The 19,170-nt window shown below is 57.8% G+C and overlaps 1 protein-coding gene across 1 annotated transcript; it reads right to left on the minus strand.

Moving 5' to 3' along the window:
- Positions 1 to 5,569: 5,569 nt before the first annotated feature.
- On the minus strand, positions 5,570 to 15,094 carry BCAM (basal cell adhesion molecule (Lutheran blood group)). Its single transcript, XM_032388279.1, has 15 exons — positions 14,977 to 15,094; positions 13,008 to 13,129; positions 12,227 to 12,452; positions 12,073 to 12,143; positions 11,782 to 11,878; positions 11,525 to 11,707; positions 10,957 to 11,093; positions 10,425 to 10,581; positions 8,252 to 8,367; positions 8,011 to 8,152; positions 7,701 to 7,837; positions 7,364 to 7,508; positions 7,130 to 7,274; positions 6,156 to 6,273; positions 5,570 to 6,051 (listed from the first exon to the last, which is right to left on the minus strand). Exons 1-15 carry the CDS (start codon positions 15,056 to 15,058, stop codon positions 6,046 to 6,048), a joined length of 1,884 nt encoding a protein of 627 aa, XP_032244170.1. The 5' UTR covers positions 15,059 to 15,094; the 3' UTR covers positions 5,570 to 6,045.
- Between the last annotated feature and the right edge of the window lie 4,076 nt (positions 15,095 to 19,170).

The raw sequence follows: 19,170 nt of genomic DNA on the forward strand, positions 1-19,170 counted from the left end.
CGTCGTCACACCTGCGTGAGGCACGTGGATTCTCATAGGCCCGCCCCTCCTGGAGTCCCGCCCCCAGGCTGAGACCACCACCCCCTTCCCCGCCACGAGACTTTCCTAGTTCTTGCCCCCCGCCCAGTATCTGTCTCGGCTAATCTCTGCCTCGGACTCTGGGCGTCGCTGCACCATTCCTGCCCAGATTTCTCTGCCTCTCTCAGTGTCTCTGGCTCTGTGTCTCTCTCTCCTTCGTCCCTTTATGTCTCTAACCCTGGGTCTTTCAGTTCTCACGTCTCGGTGTCGCTTTGTGTTTCTGCTCTCTTTGTCTTTCTCTTACCGTTCCTGTGTCACTTGGTCCCCGTGTCTCTTTCCATCCCTCTGACTCTCTCTCTGTCTCTAAGTGTGTCCCTCGGTGTCTGTCGTCTCTGTGTCTCTCTCGATGTCTCTGTTCCTGCCTCGGTTCTCTGTGTCTCTCGCTGCGTGCATCCCCCTGGCCTCTCCCGCCTCTGGTCCGCACCTCCTCGTTACCGCGGCCTCCCGCCAGGGGGCGGCACAGACCGGCCCCCGCGCTCCGCTGGCCCTGCGGGGCTGGGCTAGGGTCGGGCCTCCAGGCTCCGCCCGTCCCTCCCCTTGTCCTTGTCCCACTTCTCCTATCTTCCGGGCCTCCTCGCGTCTTTGTGTCTCTAGTTCTGACTCGGCCCCTTTGTCTCTCCCCGGCGGCGCCCGCTCCTCCCCACCCCCACCTACCTCTTCACATTCCTAGGGCTGACGGGGGAGCTGGAGAGGCCGCCCAGTGTGTTGGGGTGAGGGCGGGAAGCAGGAGGCTGGGAAGGGGGGGGATGCCACTGAGCTCCTGAAATCCCTCCGTTCCAGTTCCTCTAGGGCGAGGGTGCCGACCAACTGGGGGCAAATGCTTGAGAGCTTCTTGCCCCAGCAAGAGGACCTCCCCCCCAAGACTTGCCCTCCCCTCCCACTCACCACACACCTGAGCTTTCCTTCCCAAAGGGCAAGATCTCAAGTGGTAGGGATTCTTACCGGCCTGCCTTCAAGTCTTGGTAATGTTACTATTCATAAATGTATTTACTGTGTGCTGGGTACACATTTACCTGCACTGTATTATCTCAAATAACCCACACAGGACCCTATGTGATAAGGGGACTGAGGCACAGAGAGATGAAATGACTTGGCCCAACAGAGTTACAGAATGGCAAATCCGGGACTGATGGATCTTAGTTAATTCCTCACAAGAATCCACTGGAGGAGACATTATCATGATCCCCATTTCACTGAAAAGTACACTGAGGGTCATTTGCCCCAAGCCACCCAGCAAGAAAGTAGCAAGCAGGGATGTGAACCCAGGCAGTCCGCACTCTTAGCCTTTCTACCCTACGCGTCCTCCAGATAATGTGTATCTCAGGCTTGGCACCAGCCTGGTATTAGCGCAGCTGGACAAATAGCTGCATAATAGATGTGATCTCTTTGTCCTTCTCTCCCCACTCTGGGGCCAGACTAGATGGCGGCGGATCTCTGGGTTTTGCTTTGCTACTAATTTGCTTTGCAAAATCCTTGCGTCCCCTCTTCGCCCCAACACCGCTTTCTCTCTTGAACAAGATGCCCAGTCCTCAGGGAGATTTCTTCTAGGAAGGCCCCGTAGCACCTGCTCTTTTCTGGGCCTGTCAATGAGTGAGTTCAGCCTTCCTGGCTGTTCTTTGTGGAGCCCAGGAGGGAAGCCCTAGGAGGGTAAGCTGGAGTTTAACGCGCCCTTCACATGAGGAAGGGAACGTGCATTAGGCTGAGCACTGCCGTGTTTGTTGACAAATGCCTGGGTGGGTCTCATGCCTGAGGAGTCAGCCTTCAGTGTCGAGCAATCCCATGGCACTTCACTGAAGAGCCATAACCACCCGGAGGTACAGCCACAAGGCCAAAGTCTTCCTGATGAAGCTTTGGAGTTGGTGCCAAGTATTTACCTGCCTGGCAACCTGTAACCTCTTTTTTTTCTTCCAATAGTCCCCCCACCCTGCCCTCCCCACCAAGTTTTCCTACAAGGAATCCCTTACACTCAGTCCTTATGGTTCAGAATGAGCCTGACCCAGTCCTGGCCAATCAGAGCATTTGATCAATCCCCTGGCCACAGGGATTGGTTCAGGGATGGGGGTGGGACCCATTCCTGTCCAATGGGAATTAGACCTGAGACTTCAGACTTCCTCTTGAATGAATAGGAAAGGAACACATTTTTTTTTTTTTTTTTTAAAGATTTTATTTTTTGGGTGCCTGGGTGGCTCAGATGGTTGAGTGTCTGCTTTTGACTCAGGTCATGGTCCCGGGGTCCTGGGATCGAGTCCCGCATCGGGCTCCCTGCTCGGCGGGGAGCCTGCTTCTCTCTGCCTCTGCGTCTCTCTCCTCCTGTGTTTCATGAATAAATAAATAAAATCTTTAAAAAATTTTTTTTATTTTTTATTTATTTATTTTTTTTAAAGATTTTATTTATTTTTTTTGTCAGAGAGAGAGAGCACAAGCGAGGGGAGCGGCAGGCAGAGCAGGTAGAGGGAGAAGCAGGCTCTCTGCCAAGCAAGGAGCCCGATGTGGGACTCGATCCCAGGACCCTGGGATCATGACCTGAGCCGAAGGCAGACGCTTAACTGACTGAGCCACCCAGGCGTCCCAAAATTTTTTATTTTTTAAGTAAACTCTACACCCAACGTGGGGCTCAAACCTATAACCCTGAGATCAAGAGGCGCATGCTGTACCAACTGAGCCAGCCAGGCGCCCTGAGACACACTCTTTTGTTGGGGGTTGCTAAACTGGTAGGGTAGAAATCTGGCGCTAGGGTGACAGTTGAGAGAAAAAGCCCCTGCCTGTGCTTGGAGGACAACAGAGCTGTGAAATGGAAGAGGACAGCTTTCTGGTGAGACTATTTGAGCCCCTGGATCCAGCTATGCCTGAAGGTAGTCAGCCTTTGATCATCCTGGTTATATGAGTGAATAATTTTCCTTTTCACTTACACAAATTTTTGACTTCCTTTTTTTTCTTTCTGGTCATTTGCAACCAAACATAACCTTACTGATGGAATCTATAGGAGTCCAGAAGAGGCAGAGATTCCTATAAAGTTCCCAGGACAGGGAAAGGGGAGTGAAAACTTCCTAGAATCCTTCAAGATGTCCAGGCTTTGAAGGACAGGCTAGCTTTGTGACAATGGGGGAAATAGGGGAGGGCATTCCAGGAGGAGTAAAGTCATGAAGGCACAAGGCGGGGACATGTGGAGAGAGGGAGCAGTGGGTTATGAGTGAGGGGCAACATTTTGGGTCCTAAATGCCAAGTGAAGGGTGTCTCATGCTCTTGAGAGCAACAGGGAGCCATAGAAGATGGATAAACAATGGTAGTTTACTCCAAACTTGCTTTTACTTCTTGGGAGCCCCAGATCCTGTGGGTTCCCCCTTTCCCTTTCCCCCAGACCCTTGGCCAAGGTGGGAGGGGTTGGACCTGGACCGAGGGCACAGACTGCCATCTGTATGCAAATTGCCTGGGAGGCCATGCAGATGAGGGACCTTAAGCAAATGTATGCCCTCCTGGGTGGCCATGCAGATGAGGGACCTTAAGCAAATGTATGCCTTCCTGACAGTATGCACCTATTTGTCCAGCTGCCCAGGACCCTCTCCTCATTAACTCAGGGACCAGGTGCTGAACATAGAGAACCCCTTCCTCCCTGGGGTCCCCTCTCTCCCCTCCCCACCATCTGTTCACCCCCCTCTAGCTCCCCAGATCCTCCCTCACCAATGTCTGTTCTTCGAGTGGTATCTCTCTCCACCTGGTCCCTTCCCTGGACCAAGGGACCCTATTTTGCTTTTCTCTCTGCCCCTCCATTTTCCTTGGATGATGATACTACTAATAATAAACATGTTCTGAAAACATACTCTGTGCCAGGCTTTGTATAAACACTTTCCACAGTTATCTTATCAAATTCTCTCAACAACTCTCTTGTGTCTGCTGTATTTTTTAAAAAAAGGATAGTCACTTCTGCCATATAGAAAACAAGAAAGCCACATGAATAAGGAGGCAGAGAGATGAAACAAAGAATGGTTTTTCAGAAGCAACTCACGGGGCCTGGTAGACATGTTAAGAATGATTTGAACATAGATGGGAAGGATGGAAGGATCAAGTAAGCCCCAAGGTCCATGTGTCAGTGAGGTGCTTCCTGCTGGTGACTCCAGATCTGTTCCCTGAGTCCTGTGCCCAAGCCATGCAGTTAAAAGCTATGGCTGCCAAGGACGTTTTCAGCCAACTAAGTCACGGCCAAGAGCATTTGCCCGCCCCCCGCCCCCCCGCCGTGGCCCTGGCGCCTTTGGGGTGCAGAACCCCCTGGTTCACCCTCCACTGTAGGCATCAGAACCACACCACGATGAGACAGGACTCTGGAGCCGTGTGTACCCCAAAACTCAGACAGTGGGAACCTTGATCACTTTTGCCGTGATTGATCTAAGTGTGCTAACCTGCTCCTTCTTTTTCTCCCTCTTCTCTCATTTGTTTTAAACTAATTCAATAAACAGTGGGATTTGAGCATCTTCAATCAGGCTGTGAGCTCTTCTGCTCTGGGGACCCTGGGCATGCAGCTCAGTCCCCTACCAGGAGGCTCCCATAGCAGCTCACTACTTTCCCAGGGTGACAGATCCCATTTTGTCCATTTTGTGGATGAGCAAGCTGAGGACAAAAAGCCGAGTCACTTGCCGGAGACCTAAGGTCTGAGTGCAGAGAACTCCTGGTGCACACATGCCTTACAGCAGCCCCTCCACTGCCCAAGTGTGAGAGCCCAAGGTCACACAGCGCCATCTCCCCCCCCCCCCCCCCCCCCCCCCCCCCCCCCCCCCCCCCCCCCCCCCCCCCCGCCACCACCCTACCCCCTGCTTCTCAGCTCCTCCTTCCAACCTTTTTTCTTCAAATTGCTGACTGTAGTGATCTTTGAGTCCCAGTTCTGTTTCTCTCTTTGTCCCTATTTGCCTGTCTCTGCCTCTCTCTCCCCAAATCGCTGTCCATCTGACCCCAGGGGTCTCATCTCTGGGCTTCTGCAGTCCATCCCCCCATCTCTCCGTCTTTCTATCCCTCTCTCAAATCACTCTCTTCTTCGACCTCAGTAAGTCTCTCTAACTGGCCTCACTCTTTTCTGCCCCGGAAACCCTTTTGTGGGTTCTTCCAAGTCACCCCTACTCCCCTAGGGAATCCTCAGAGGCAGGCACCCTGCCTTTCTCAGAGGGGGCGGCTCCATCCCTAATTCCATCCACTCCGCAGCTCAGAGAAAGCTTTTGCTCCGTTCTGCAGCTTCGATTCCCATTCGGGCTCTGCAAGAGAGACTGAGTATTTTACTTAAGGGAACAGCACCCCACCCTCCAAAGCAGGCACTTAACACCCTCTGGGCCCTGGGCACCTCTCTTTTCCACCCTTGGCCAGCAAGCAGAGTCTCTCTTTGCTCTCATTTCTTTCTCCATGACATCAGACTTCTCCAAGGTCTTGCAAGGGCACGGGAGGGGAGCATCACCTGCGCCCCCTTCTCCTCCCGTCCCCCAGAGGAAGCTCTGGCCACAGCATGGTGTGATGTGACAGACAGCATTTATTCCAGACTCCAGTGTCCACAGATGACAGGGTGGGGGTGGAGGGGCAGGGGTGGGGATCCAGTGTCAGACTATGCAGTAGGACATCAGGTGGGGCGGGGGACCAGCAATGCAGGCAGGAGGTAAAAATCGCCCTGGCCAACCGACCCCTCAGAGCCTCGGAGCCTCGTCTTGTCCCAGGCCAGGGCCTGGGCTTGGGTCCAGGAGCTATTCTGGGGCCTGGGAGAGTCACATTCCCTGGAGGAAGGTCCCCTCCTACCCACCCTCCCTCCCTCCCTTCAAGCAGTAGCTGCTGTAGGTCCCTGCCCAGCCTGCAGAGGAAGGAAGGGAAGGGGGGGCCGGAGGGGGAAGAGGGAAGGTGGGGGCAGGCGGAGGCGGTGGAGGCATGTGCGCAGGGCTGGTTATCTGATGCTGATTCTCTGATGTCAGGTCCAGTAGAGTCTCTTGGAGGTCCTCGGGCTCAGCACTGGGAGGAGATGGAGAGGTCAGCCTGGGCCTGGGCCCACAGGGGCTGTCCCACCACACCCCTGCGGCTCCCCCCACCCTCAGGGTGCCAGGGCCCTCACCCACCTCATCTCCGAAGCCCCCACTGCCATGCCTGGTTCCTCCAGAGGCACCTCCCATGAGAAGGCCTGTCTGCTCAGGCCGCTCTGATCCTGAGTGGCTCAGCTGTGGCTCCCCAGGTGGCCTGGGGGGAGGAGGCAGCATGTTGGAGGGGGTCATGCCTGGGGAAGGGACTGAGAAGGGGGTTGTTTGGGGTGAGGATGGACTTGGGGGATGGGCGGGAGTGGGACGGGGATGGGGATGGGGTGGGAGTGGTAATGGCATCGGGGTTAGGGATGGGTGGGTAGGCTGCTGTCGGAGTTGTAGACGGTGACTTAGTTGGGGGTCAGCTCCAGGGATGGGTTTGGGGATGGCTGCGGATTGGAGTGGAGGGTGGCCATGTGATAGGGGCCAGAGAGGATAGATGGAGATGGAACTGGAGTAAGGAATGGGAACGAGATGGGGAGGGAGGGGCCCTGGGGCTGGGGATGCAGTTGAGGGAGACACCGGGGTTCAGGGTGAGGTTAGAGGTGGGTTGGGGATTGGCGTTGAGGATGGAGATACGGTTAGGGTTGGAGGGGTTAGAGGACAGATTTGAGGTTGGTTATAAACCGGGTTTGGGGTTGGGGATGAGGATGAGGTTGGGGTTATGGAGGAGACCGGGGCTTCAGATGGGCTGCAGTGGGGCTTGGGAATGGGTTTGGGGATGGTTATGGGTTGGGTGTGGCTATGGATTATTAGGTCTGAGGTTGGAGACGGGACTGCATTTCATTTGGCGATGGGGCTGGGGCTGGGATGTATTTGGGTTTAGGGTTGAGGATGGGATGCAGTTGCGGTTGGGGTCGGGGCTGGGGACGTATTTGGGTTTGGGGTTGAGGACAGGATGCGGTTGGGGCTGGTCATGGGCTGGGTTTGGGCTCGAGGTGGGAGGTGAAGTCAGAGGTGGGTGTAGGGATGGGGTGGGGTTACAGAGGTCAATTCCAAGGTTGCAGGCCACTCACGGAGCCCCCTTTTCCCCCTGCTGGCAGCAGCCGGAGCGACCCTTGCGTCTCATGCAGTAGAAGGCAGCGACAACGAGGAGCAGGAGGCCCACGCTGACGGCCACGGCCATGACAGCCACGCCGGCCTGGGCAGTCTGGGGGGCCACTGCAGGGACAGGACGGAGGAGGAGGGGTCAGCTGGCAGGGCTCTGTCGGCCCCACGGGCAGCCTCCTCCCACCCCTGCAGCTGCTCACCAGAGCCGAAGTGGAAGACGTGCTGCTTCTTCCCGTGGGTGTTGGAGGCCTCGCAGGAGATACCGTCTCTGCTCAGGGCACTGGTCACCTTCAGGGTCAGGGAGCTGCTCACCCAGCCCTGCCCTCGGAGGGCCGGCTCTGCTGGCTGTGGAGGCTGGGGTTAGCCCCGGCCCCTGGGAGCAAGGGCTGGGGCGAGGGCAGAGGTGAAGACGTCCAGTCCCCCAGGAAGTGGAGGGGCACAATGCTTGGATCAGCGAAGGGGGCAGGGTCCCCCGAGGGGCTTGGGGAGGGGTGCCTGGGTCCCGCAGGGCTCAGGGTGGAGAGGACCGTCCCTTACACTGCCTCCCAGTTGGCTCCAGCTGAGTTTGGGCTCTGGATACCCGCGGGCAGAGCAGACCAGCCTGACTTCTTCTCCTTCTCTCCAGCTGTCCCCTGTCTGGGGCTGAGGCTCTTCTGGGCTTAACTGAGGTGGCCCTGGGGGTGGGGGGTGGGGAAGAGCAGGAGGTCCATCCTCCATCAGAGAAGGGGAAGGAGGAGGAGAGAAAGAGAAGGAGAGAGGGGAGAGGAATAGCAGACAGAGGGACCAGCCGTTTGTCCTGGCCCCCCCCATCCCCACGGTCCCCATCCAAACCTGCCCCAGCCCGAACCTTGGACCAGCAGCTTGAAGCTCTGGGTGCGGCTGAGGAGGGGGACCGTGGGCATGGAGGCCTCGCAGACGTAGGTGCCCGCCGAATCGAAGGTGATGGAGCTCAGCGAGAGGGTGGGGCCGTTCCCCAGGGGGACGAAGTCCTGGCAGGGAGAGAAGGGGGAGGCCAGGCAGCTGTGAGGGCAGGGTCGAGGGTGCGGGGCCGAGGGTTCCAGGGCTGGGGGCTCCTTTCTCCTCCTCACCTTGGTCCAGCGCAGGGCAGGGGTGGGCAGACCTTGCACGGAGCAGTTCACAGTTGTGCTGTTGCCCAAGTATAAGGAAAGCTCCTCCCCGGTGCTGAGCTCGAGGGGGTCCAGGTCTGGAGGGGGGGACAGACTGTCACCTTCCCCGACCCTCACCCATGTGGTTAGGGGCTCTCCAGGGCTGTTGGGGGTGCAGACGTGAATGCACAGCCGTAAGCAGAGCCTGTCGGTGCTCCTCCTGGTTCTCCCCACCTCCACGAGCTTGCCACACTCCCATCCAGGCCAAGGCTGGAGCCCAAATCCAACTCCAAAACCTATGGTTAACTCAACCATCTTCCTCCAGAGCGGACGTCTGGGCCCAGTTAATGCACAACTCGGGAGGTGTGAGGTGGTCCTTCTCTGACTTACCACCCAAACCCCATCACCCATCTTTTCAGCCAGTTTTTGTCTGCTCTGCCTCCGAAATGGACCCTCCCACTTCTCGCCATCTCTGACCTCCAGGACCAACGGCCTTGACCGCTGCAGCCACCTCCTCACTGGGTCTCCCTGCTGGCCAGGATTCTCCGCCCTTCCAGTCTATCCCCCCACCGAGCTGCCAGATGGATCTTCTCAAAACACACACTGGTCAGCCCTGCCCTCGGCCCAAAACCCTTGGCATAGAGGCCAAATTCCTTGACCAAGCCTACAGGAGCCTGCCTGGTCTGACCTCTGCCTACCTCCTCAACCTCGCTTCTCATCCCCCCCACCTTTGTCCCAAGCTCCAGCTACCCTACTCTCTTGCCATTTTTCTCCAGTATGCCATGGTTGGGTGCTGCCTCAGGGCCTTTGCACTTGCTGATCCCTTTGCCTGGAAGCTCCTCTTTGGGCTCTTTGTATTTCTGATTCCATGCTTTGGTTTCCTACTCAAATGGCCCCTTCTCAGAGAGGCCCCTCTGACACCCTGTTGTGGACACTCAGCTTTCCCCTCCAGCACTGAAGGATTTATCCCCCCAGCTGTTGAGAAGGATGTCAGCTGTCAGCCCTCAGCCGTCGGCCCTCTCTGGGAACTGCCTCAGCTGCAGAGAGCCCCTCGCTCAAGGTCATGCCCTCTTCTTCGGGCGGCCCACGTGTAATGACTGGTTGATGTGGGGGTAGAAAGGCCCAGTGCCCTCGCCCCAACTGGGGACAATTATGAAGGCCAGCTTCCCAGTGCCCTGCAGGGCCAACTGAGACTTTTGCAGCCCGTCTTCTGCCCCTGCCCAATCCTGCTTCCTTCCCTTCCTCAGCCTCCATAGATGTGGATCCCAAGGCATTTCCCATAAACTTCCTGCCTGCAGATCTCCGAGCCAGAATCTGCTTCCCGGGATGGGACGGAGCCTGTAACATCCTCCGTCTAAAACAGTCCCCACTCACCCAGCCAATCCCTTATCCCCTCACTCTGTGTTAATCTCTGTAGATGCCCCATCACTACTCAAAGCGTCTTGCTCACCATCTACCACCTGTCTCCCCTACTGGGCTGGGAGCTCTGAGAAGGTGGAGACTGGGCTGTCTTGTTCACAGATGACCCCAGCCACAGGGTCTAGCCCCAGGAAAGGAGGCAGGGTCTAGCCCCAGGAAAGGAGGCAGAAGGAGTGCCAAGGAGGAACAGACCCGACCCCAGCCACAGGGTCTAGCCCCAGGAAAGGAGGCAGAAGGAGTGCCAAGGAGGAACAGAGCCTTCGCCCAGGGCTCGGGCGCAAGCAGACTAAGAAGGTTTTCTAGAAGACTGGGACCCTGGAGACTGGCTAGACATGGAAAGTAGAAAGCAGGGGAGTTGACCTAAAAATGAGGAGAGGGGCTTGGCTGGGATGAGGAGAATGCCTGGGTGGGGAGAAGGGTCAGCCAGAGGTGAAGCCAGCCAGGTGGGCCTTGAAGGCCGGGGTGGATCATGTGGGCTTTCTCCTGTGGGGCACTGGGGAGCCATGGGAGGTTCGGAGCTGGGGGCAGGCAGGTCTGTGCTTTGGAATGAGCTCTCTGGCTGCCTTGTGTGGGAGACCAGAGGGGGCTGGGGCAGGCACCTGGGGGCGGAGGGGACCATCCGGACCAGGAAGGACCACAGAAATGGAGAGAAAGGGTTGGCGGCGGGGCTGCGGGGGTGAGGGCCAGGAGGCCGCTGGTGCCAGGGCCCCCCTGCCCGCTCTCCTGGGACGCTCACAGGCCACGCGCAGCTCCGCGGTTTTGGAGAGCACCGCGTCCTCAGCAGCGTCGTAGTCCTCGACCCTGCAGCCGTAGGTCCCGCTCTGGCCCCGCTGAACCCCCTCCAGGGTCAAGTTCCCCTCAAGATTTGTTTTCAGCACGTCCTCCTGCTTGTCCTGGGTGACCAGGGATGAGGAACCCGGCTCAGGAGCCACCCTGGGCCGGCAGGGTCATGCTAGGTGGGGGCCACCCGGGTCAGAGTCAGTCATCTTGTAGGCCAGGGGTCACCAAGTTAGTGTCATACTAGGGTCAGGGCCCCCTCAAGTAACGGGGCAGAGGCCCTTCTAGGCCAGGGGTCCCCCAGGTCAGGTATCACGCTAAGTTAGGATGCTCTCAAATCCGGGCTCAGAGGTCCCGTTAGCTCCTGGGTCACCAATCAGGTGCCTTACTAAGCCAGGGGCCACCCAGGTGAAAGGTCAGAAGTTGGTGGAGGCCAATATGTCACAGAGGTCAGGGGCTGGGACTTCCAAAGGAACGATGGGGTGAGTCACCTGAAGGCGGAAAAATATGTATTCCACGCTGGGGTTGCCATCCCCCCGGCAAAACAGCTGGACAGAGTCACCCTCGCGTACCCAGCCCTCGGTGGTGGACGGGCTGCCCACCCAGAAATCCACATTCTCCGTGGGATCTAAGGGAAAGCGCAAGAGGGACGGACAGGTCAGGGCAGACTCATGATCAGGGTCAAGGGTAGGTCGGGTCAAGGGTAAAAGGCAGGGGCTGGGGTAAGGGAAAGAGGTCAGTGCCGCAATCAAGGGGCAGGCTGTGGTTGGTCAAAGGGCAGAGGTCTTATCTTTCACAGCTCAGGTTCACACTTAGTCTGAGATCAGGGACCAGAGGTCAGAGGTTGAGCTGAGAGTACCAGCCAAGGGTCAGTGGTCAGTGCGGGTGGCAGGTCAGGGTGAGATTCCAGGACCCAATTCGGTGTGAGAATGTGTGGAGCACGTTTAGCCGTGAGACTCCGTGGGGTTCAGGGTGCTGGAGGGGGTCCGATGTCAGGGCAGGCCGCTGGCCGGCTTGGAGGGTCCAAGGTCGGGGAGGTGAGGACCCGCATGGACTCACAGTGCAAGCTGAGGTGGAAGGCGGGGCTGTCCAGGCGGCCGCGCCGGCCCGTGGGCAGCTGGTAGTTCACGGAGCAGTGGAAGCTGGCGTCCTGGTCGGCCTTACGGGGCCGCAGGTAGAGGGTGCTGACGAGGGACTGCAGGCCCGAGGCCTCCCGGACCGTGCGGCTGGTCATGTAGCCCTCTGGGAGAGAGGGAGGAGGCGGTCAGCCAGCCCGGGCCGCCACCCAGCTCCATCCCACGGCCAGCTGGGCTCACCTGCGTTCACCTCCATGGGCATCCGGAGCGGCTCCCCGTTGCGGTACCACGTGATCTCGGGGACGGGGTTTCCGTTGCGGCTGTTGCAGGTGGCGATCTGAGACAGACACAGGCATGGCCCTGGGCTCTGACCCAGGACTCTGAAGCCTCGGCCCCCTCTTTCCTCGGGACTTCTCCTCGCTCAGATATAGGAGCCTGGGTCCCCCAGCCCTGTCCTCCCCCAGGACGCAGGAGTGCAAACCTCCCAGCCCCTCCTCCCCCCGGACCCTGGCCAGGTCCCATCCGAGGTACCTCCTGGGCAAAGTCATCCACCACGGACAGGATCCCTTTGTTGGGGAGGACCTCTGTGGCCTCCGGTTTCGCTGTGGGGGAGACGGTACCTTCAGGAGCCCCTTTCCCAGGCTCTCACTTGCCCTCCCCTTCCCGGGTGCCCGCAGACACTCACCGAACATGCGGAGCTGCGTGGTGGCCTCGGTGCTCGCCGCGCCCGCCCTCACCACGCACACGTAGTTCTGCTCGTCACCCACCTGGGCCTCGGTCAGCACCAGGCGGCCCCGGGAGTCCAGCTGGTATGGGGGGCTGCGGCCCCGGGAGTCGTGCACCCGGCCCTGGACCTCGGAGCCCTGCAGCTCGGCGGAGGCCAGGTGGTGGCGGACCCCAGAGCGGTCTGCCTGTGGGCGGGGAGGGCCTCAGCGCCGGAGCTGCCTGGCCTGCCCTCCCCCACTGTCCTGCGGGTTCGTCTCTCTCCTCTTGTCACCTCCCTCTGGTCTGGCCCCTGTTCCCGGGGCCCCGTGGGGCTGTCTCCTCTCTCTAGGTCCCTCGATATCCATCCTGCTCTGCTCCTGTCTCTCCTCCTCTGTCTCCCTCTCCTGCCCTGTCCCTCGGCCGCTTGTCTCATCTTCTTTTCTTTCTTTTCCTTTAGTCCTATTCCACGCCCCCCCCCCCCCCCGGCTATATCCTCCTGTCTCTGAATGTTCTCTCTCAAGAGCCTGCGCTCCAAAGGGGGCATCTTCCTTCTAGTCTCAGCTGCGCCCAGACACCAGGGGACCTTGGAGAGTCCTTCCCCTTGCTTGGCCTTAACTTCCCCACCTGTAAAATGGAAAGGCAGCTGGATGGAGCTCTTCGGTCCTTTGGGCTCTGATGAGGGAATGAATGTGTGCAGCCCTGCAGTGCCCTGACTCCCAGCCCCCTTGGCCACCCTCTGGTCCCCAGCCTGCAGCACTTACCAGGAACCACTCCAGCGCAAAATGGTTGTGGGCCCCCAAGGCGGTGCAGTTCAGGGCGACGGGCTCCCCCTTCATCACCTCCACCAGGGAGGACCCAGACAAGGGCTCCTCAGCCTGGGCACCTGCAGGAGAGCCAATTGAGCTCTCTCTGCCTCTGAGCCCCTTCTCCCCCAGGACCCAGGAGTCCTGGCTTCCGGTGCCCTCCTCCCTCAGACCCAGGAATCCAGACCCCTAGCCCCTCCTCCCTCAGACCCTGGAGTCCAGGCCTCCAGCCCCCTCCTCCCTCAGACACAGTCCAGACCCTCAGCCCCAGGTCCTGCCTCCCTCCATCTCTCATGTCTGCATCTCTGAGCTTGCAAATCCATCAGCATTTCTCTCCATCTCTCTCTTCACAGAACTAAGGGCTCCTCCCCTGGGCCACATAGGGCCCTCTGTCCAATCCTCCTGGGGGTAAAACTGCACCTGTCCTTGTTCTTCCCACTAGACCAGCCACCCCTCAAGGGCAGGGCCAGCACTGGCTCATCCCTTGGCCTCCAGCACCCTGCGCAGAGCCTGGCATGGTGCCAGGGATAGATTTCTCTCCATCTCTGCCTGTGTATCTCTCACTCTAGGTCTCCCATCTCTAGTCCACAGTCTCTGCCTCTCTGTCAGCCTGGCACTCTGTCTCCATATCTCTCAGGCTCTGGGTCTCTTGTCATGAGTCAGGGGGCTGGGGCTGAGCCTGCAGCTGAGGTATGGGTGTGTGGGGGCGGTAAGGGGGGACAGGGCTGGGCAGGTTTCAGGAATGTGGGAGGGACAGGCTGGCCCAGACCTGCCCGGCCTGGCGCCAGAACCCCCTACCCGCCCCTTGGCCCCTCTGCCTCTTTGATGGAGCAGGGAAGGGGGTAAGGTGCGTCCCCTCTGAATAGGAGAGGGGTGAGGCCCAGGAGCCTGGGTCCTGAGGCGGAAGGGAGCGGGTGGCGGGGGGGGGGGGGGTTGGACTCCCATCCCATGATCCTGGCAGATAGAGCTGTTCCCATTGGGGAAACCATGCTCTCTCACCCTCTGGGCTGGCATCCTGGCATCAGCGCTCACTTCTTAGAACCTCCCTTCCCTTCCCTGCCCAGCTTGACCAGCCCTGCCCCTGGGGACCCACTATTTACCATGTTTGTGCCAGGGGCCTGGATTCCCAGGCACCCACCTCTGGCCCAGGCCTGGCCCAGGGGAGGGGGTGTGGGGCCAGGCTGGTGCCTGGGGCTAGTCTGAGTAACAGACAGGAGGACAGATGGAGAGATCTCTGTGCCCTAATCTCCCCCATCTCTCTGTCCCTCTGTTGCCAGCCCCTCTGGGCCTCCTCCCCTCCCACCACCACGCAGGTGTGTGGATTTATCTGGGGCCCCAGGAAGGGGGGCCCTGTCACTCGGAAACACTCTGTTCCATCATCACTGCCTAGGGCCAGTGCTCCAGCTCATCCATGAAGGAGGTGGGTTCTTTAGAGTCTGGGCTCTGAATCCAGGTTGGGGGAACCCTCAAGAGCACGTGACTCACTGGGTTCTAGCCACAGGGTCTTTGACCCTCGCAGAACTTGAGAACCCTTTCCAAGGGAAGCCCTGGGGTTTGGGTCTCCTGTGTCCTGGAAGAAAGCCACTCCAGCCACTGGAGGCCTGGACTCCTGGGTCTGAAGGAGCAGGAGTCTCGAGACCCAGACTCCAGGGGCTGAGGGCCCTCACTCCTTGGTCCCGAGTTTGGAGGGGGCTGACTTCTGGGGCGCTGTCTAATCCACTACTGTGGGATGCCCAGCCCCTCTGCCTGGCTGTCCCCAGGTCTCACATTGGGAGGGGTATCCCCCATGCTCCTGTATCCCTCTTCCTTGGGGGGGGGTGGTCCCAGGTTTGGCTTCCTGGGCTCGATGAAAGCCCCTTCCCCCTTTCCTTCCCGGGGTCCCCGGGGGCCGCCCCCAGTCGCGCCCTGCTCCCCGCCCGAGCCATACCTGGGTGCGCCCCCAGCAGGAGCGCGAGCACCAGCAGCCACGGGGCCCTGCGCGCCCGGGCCCGGCCGTCCCGGGGCTCCATGTTCGCGGCGGCGGTGGCGACTGCCCGGGCTGCAGCTCGGCGGCCCCGGGGGCTGGGAGCGACCAGGCCCCGCCCCTGGCAGCCCCGCCCCGCCCCGCCCTCCCGGCCCCCCTTCGTCACCCCCCCAAACCCGGGCGCCCCGCCAGGACCTCCCACTGCCCGGAGTGGACCTCCCAGCGCTGGGCCCGGAGCGGGGCTCCCTCTGGCTCAGGCTGACCAGTGCCCCCGGCGGTGGCCTGACAGACCAGTCTAACCAGTGTCCTGAGCTGGGACCTCAGCGCACCGCCGTGGACCCTCTCCCCCTCATTCTGACTGGGGGCCATTAGGGCATGCACTGGCCTCTCCCAGTGTAACCGGTGGTTCCCGGCATGACCAGTGGCTTGCACTGTCCCCCCCAGTACAACCAGTGGTGCCCAGCTTGATCAGTGGCCTAGAACAGCTTCTTCCTGTATGCCTTGTGAGGCCCTCCCCTGTAGCCACTGCTCAGGGCTGCTTTCCTGTCTGACCAGTGGCCTGGAACCCATCAGGTCAATCTCTTAAATTTAATGGTCTTCAAACCTCAGTTCAGCCCAGGACTCTGTGATGAGGGTGGGGGGCGGGGAGTGCAGTGGGGTGCTCTTTCCTTGGCTCTCCTCCGTGGAGCCCTCCCTCTCTTCCCCTCATCCCGGGAATCCCAGGAATGCCACCCCCCTTCCTCCCTTCCTCTCCCCTTCACTCCCTCCCAACCTTGGGGGGGATGGGAGGAGAATCAGGCTGGAGGGAGCAGGTGAGTGGGGGAGGGGAGCAGGCCAGGGCACCTGAGGGGAGTGGGGAGGAGCAGAGCCAAGGGTCTGAAGGAAGGGTCACAGGTCAGGTGGCAGGGGGGCCTCAGAGATCCCGACTGCTCAAGGCTTCTCACAAGCCAGGTCTGACGGGGACAAAATCCTCTGGGGGCGGGGGAAGGGAGAGATGTCACTGGTTATAGGGAGTACTAGCCCTGGACACTGGCCAGAATGGGGGTCACTGGTAAGATGGCTTTGCCCATCGGGCACAGAAGGAAGGCTTAGATTATAGGTCAGCTTGGGAGTTATTGGTCAGACTGGTCAAGGGTACTTTATTCATCAGTGATACAGGAAAGCAATTGTTACACTGGGAGAGGAGACCTTTTAGTATTACCCGCACCACCACCTCCTCCAGGATGCCTTCCCTGCTCCCCTGGCTAGGTCAAGCGCCCCCTCTAGGCTCCCTCAATCACCTGGGCTCCCCCACCCCAGTCCTGCATATTCTGGGTCATCCTGTCTGGGGATTAATCTGTCCCCCCACTGGACTGTGGGTCCATGAGGGCAGGGCTGGCGCTGTCTCTGTTGGTCACTGCTGTGTCTCCAGCAAAAGGCCAGACACAGAGCATGTGCTCAGGGAAGGTTTGCAGGGGAGAGTCAGGAGCATGCAGGCTCCCTGGATCATCGCAGGACACATGGTACAAACTCACTCATGGACAAATACAACTCCAAGGGCTCCCGGGGACAAGCTCATACACTGCGACCCCGTACACCCGTTCCCCAGCTCCTCTGGCTCCCGCTCGTGAACTACTTGCTTGGGCTGGACTCCGGTAGGCACCCTCTCATCAGCTACTCCCACTCCCACCTGCCTCAAGAATCCAACCGGCCAAGGTTCTGGGCGAAGGGGAAGGACCGTCTGGAGTGTGTATGAAGGAGGGAAGGCATAAATACCAGCCACAGTCCCTCGCAGACTTGCAGAAACTAGTACTGTAACGTCATCTGCCCTTGTCCCCTACAATTTATTCCCACAAAACAGCCAGAGGGATCCCGTTAAAATGTGAGTCAACCCACATCACTCTTCTGCTCAGAATCCTTCCAGGGCTCCTCTCAGTAAAAGCTAAAGTCCACTCCATGGCTCACGAGGTCCTCGACCCAGTCCTCGTTACCTCCCTGACTCCGTCTTTCTTTCTCTTCCCCCTTGCCAGCTCTGTTCTTGCCACATTGGTCTCTTTGCTTCCTTGCTGTTCCTCCAATGCCAGGCATGTTCTGGCCTCAGGACCTTTGCACTTGCTTTTTGCTGGGACATTCTTCCCCACACAGCTCCTTCCCTTACTTGCTTCAAATCTCTTCTCCAACATCACCGCATCAATTTCCCTTGGCCATCTTATCTAAAATAGCAATTCCTGCTATCCCAGCCATTCCTATTTCCCTTATTACGTTTCTCCTCTATAACACTTATTGATGCCATGTATTTATTGTTTATTGTTTATCTTGTGTAGAACCTAAGTGCTAAGAGAACGGAAACTGTTTTTTTTACCACTGTATCTCCAACACCTAGACCAGTGCTTGGTATGACGAGCGGAGTCAAGATCTGTGCAATATATGAATTTCCCGATCCCATCCTTCCTGTGTCATGTGTATACACTTACACATTTTAATTAACAAGCCTTGTTTTTCCTCTGTGGCAGCCCTGCCTATCTGCGGTTTCCCTTTCCATGGTTTGTTACCTTCGGTCAACAGTGGTCTGGAAGCAGATGATCCTCCTCCTGATGTGTATTTCAGAGGGGCAAGAGTAGCCTGAGGATAGGTCACAATGCTGGTGCCATTCCCCTCACTTCATCTTATCATGTAGGCAATTATTTTCTCACATCATCACAAGAAGGGTGAGTCTAGGGACGCCTGGGTGGCTCAGTCGGTTAAGCGTCTGCCTTCAGCTCAGGTCATGATCCCAGGGTCCTGAGATCGAGTCCCGCATTGGCTCCTTGCTCAGCGTGGAGCCTGCTTCTCCCTCTCCCTCTCCCCCTGCTTGTGCTCTCTCTGACAAATAAATAAATAAAATCTTAAAAAAACAAGAAGGGTGAGTCTAGTACAAGAAGATATTTTGAGAAAGAGACCACATTCACATAATGCTAATTATAGGACATTGTTATAACTGTTCTAGTTTATTGTTATTGTTAATCTCTTACTGTACCCAACTTGCAAATTAAACTTTATCATAGGTATGTTCAGATAGCCAAATACTAAGTCCCTAGTCAAAAAATACCATATATCTAGGGTTGGATACTGTCTGTGGTTTCAGGCATCCGGGAGCAATCTTGGAAAATTCCCCTTGTGGACTCTGGTACCTTTATCCCGTTATTTTACATACAGTGTGTGATGGTTGACTTTAAAACTAGTTCACAGCTTGTGGAATACGGGATCATGACACATTTGCTGGGGAATGGGGACTCCCCAGTCATTCCAGATTTCCGTCTGGAAAATGTAACTACTGGAAGTCTGTGTCGTCTTGGGGGGGTGGCAGTATGAATGCATTCTGGGTTGGACGACAACAGTTTATTGTGCAGGGAAAGTTTAGATAAGAACTTTTTTTTTTTTTTTCAGTTTTCTATTTATCTAAGTAACCTCCACACCCAGCACCGGGCTCGAACTCACCATCCCAAGGTCAAGAGTCACATGCTCTTCCGACTGAGCCAGCCAGGCGCCCCTGAATCCTACTGTACTTTGAATTAGGATTTAACAATGCCAAAGAAGCAGGGACTGGTTGGTTCTACGCTCTTGTGGAGCTGGGACACATTGTATTTTCCAAAGATGGATGCAACAGTATCTCTCATTCCATATGCTCTTCTAACAATCTGATCTCGACACTCCCCAGGAGCGGGGAAACCTACGTTCCTTCCTCCTTTTATATCTGTGCCGTGTTGTGACTCTCCTGTAAAGAAGAGAATGTGGCAGAAGTGATGCTGCAGGACTCCCAAGATTAGGTAGAAAAGGGTCACTGGGAGACTCTCCCACGAAGCCGTCAGCCACCCTACAAGCAGTCAGGCTGCCTTAGGCAGCCATGCCGTGGGGAAGCCCAAGCTAGCAAGTGTGGCGACCCCATGGAGAGGTCTGACTGCAGAGAGCAGTCTGTCCAGCCCCCAGAGGCCCTGGACCAGGTGCCACCTGCTTGCACCCTGAGCCAGAACCACCCACCTGAGCCCGTCCCCAAATCCTGGCCCGTGGCCACCACGATGTTGGTGTTTACCACTAAGTGTTGGCGTGATTTGTTCCGAGCAACAGCGAGTGAGAAGAGCACCTTCAGCCAGTTGCTGGGGCAGCAGAGGCAGCGAGGTGACTGGTTGGTTTTCAGGGGTC

This window comes from Phoca vitulina, unplaced genomic scaffold (genome assembly GCF_004348235.1).
Source record: "Phoca vitulina isolate PV1807 unplaced genomic scaffold, GSC_HSeal_1.0 scaffold52, whole genome shotgun sequence".
NCBI classification, from domain to species: domain Eukaryota; kingdom Metazoa; phylum Chordata; class Mammalia; order Carnivora; family Phocidae; genus Phoca; species Phoca vitulina.

Excerpts from the sequence above, each read along its gene's own strand:
- BCAM (XM_032388279.1), bottom strand. The coding sequence starts at position 15,058 with ATGGAGCCCCGGGACGGCCGGGCCCGGGCGCGCAGGGCCCCGTGGCTG. Across the intron at positions 8,368-10,424 it reads CGCGGAGCTGCGCGTGGCCT|ACCTGGACCCCCTCGAGCTC; the intron begins GTGAGCGTCCCA and ends CCCCCCCTCCAG. Across the intron at positions 7,838-8,010 it reads CTTCAAGCTGCTGGTCCAAG|GGCCACCTCAGTTAAGCCCA; the intron begins GTTCGGGCTGGG and ends CCCCACCCCCAG.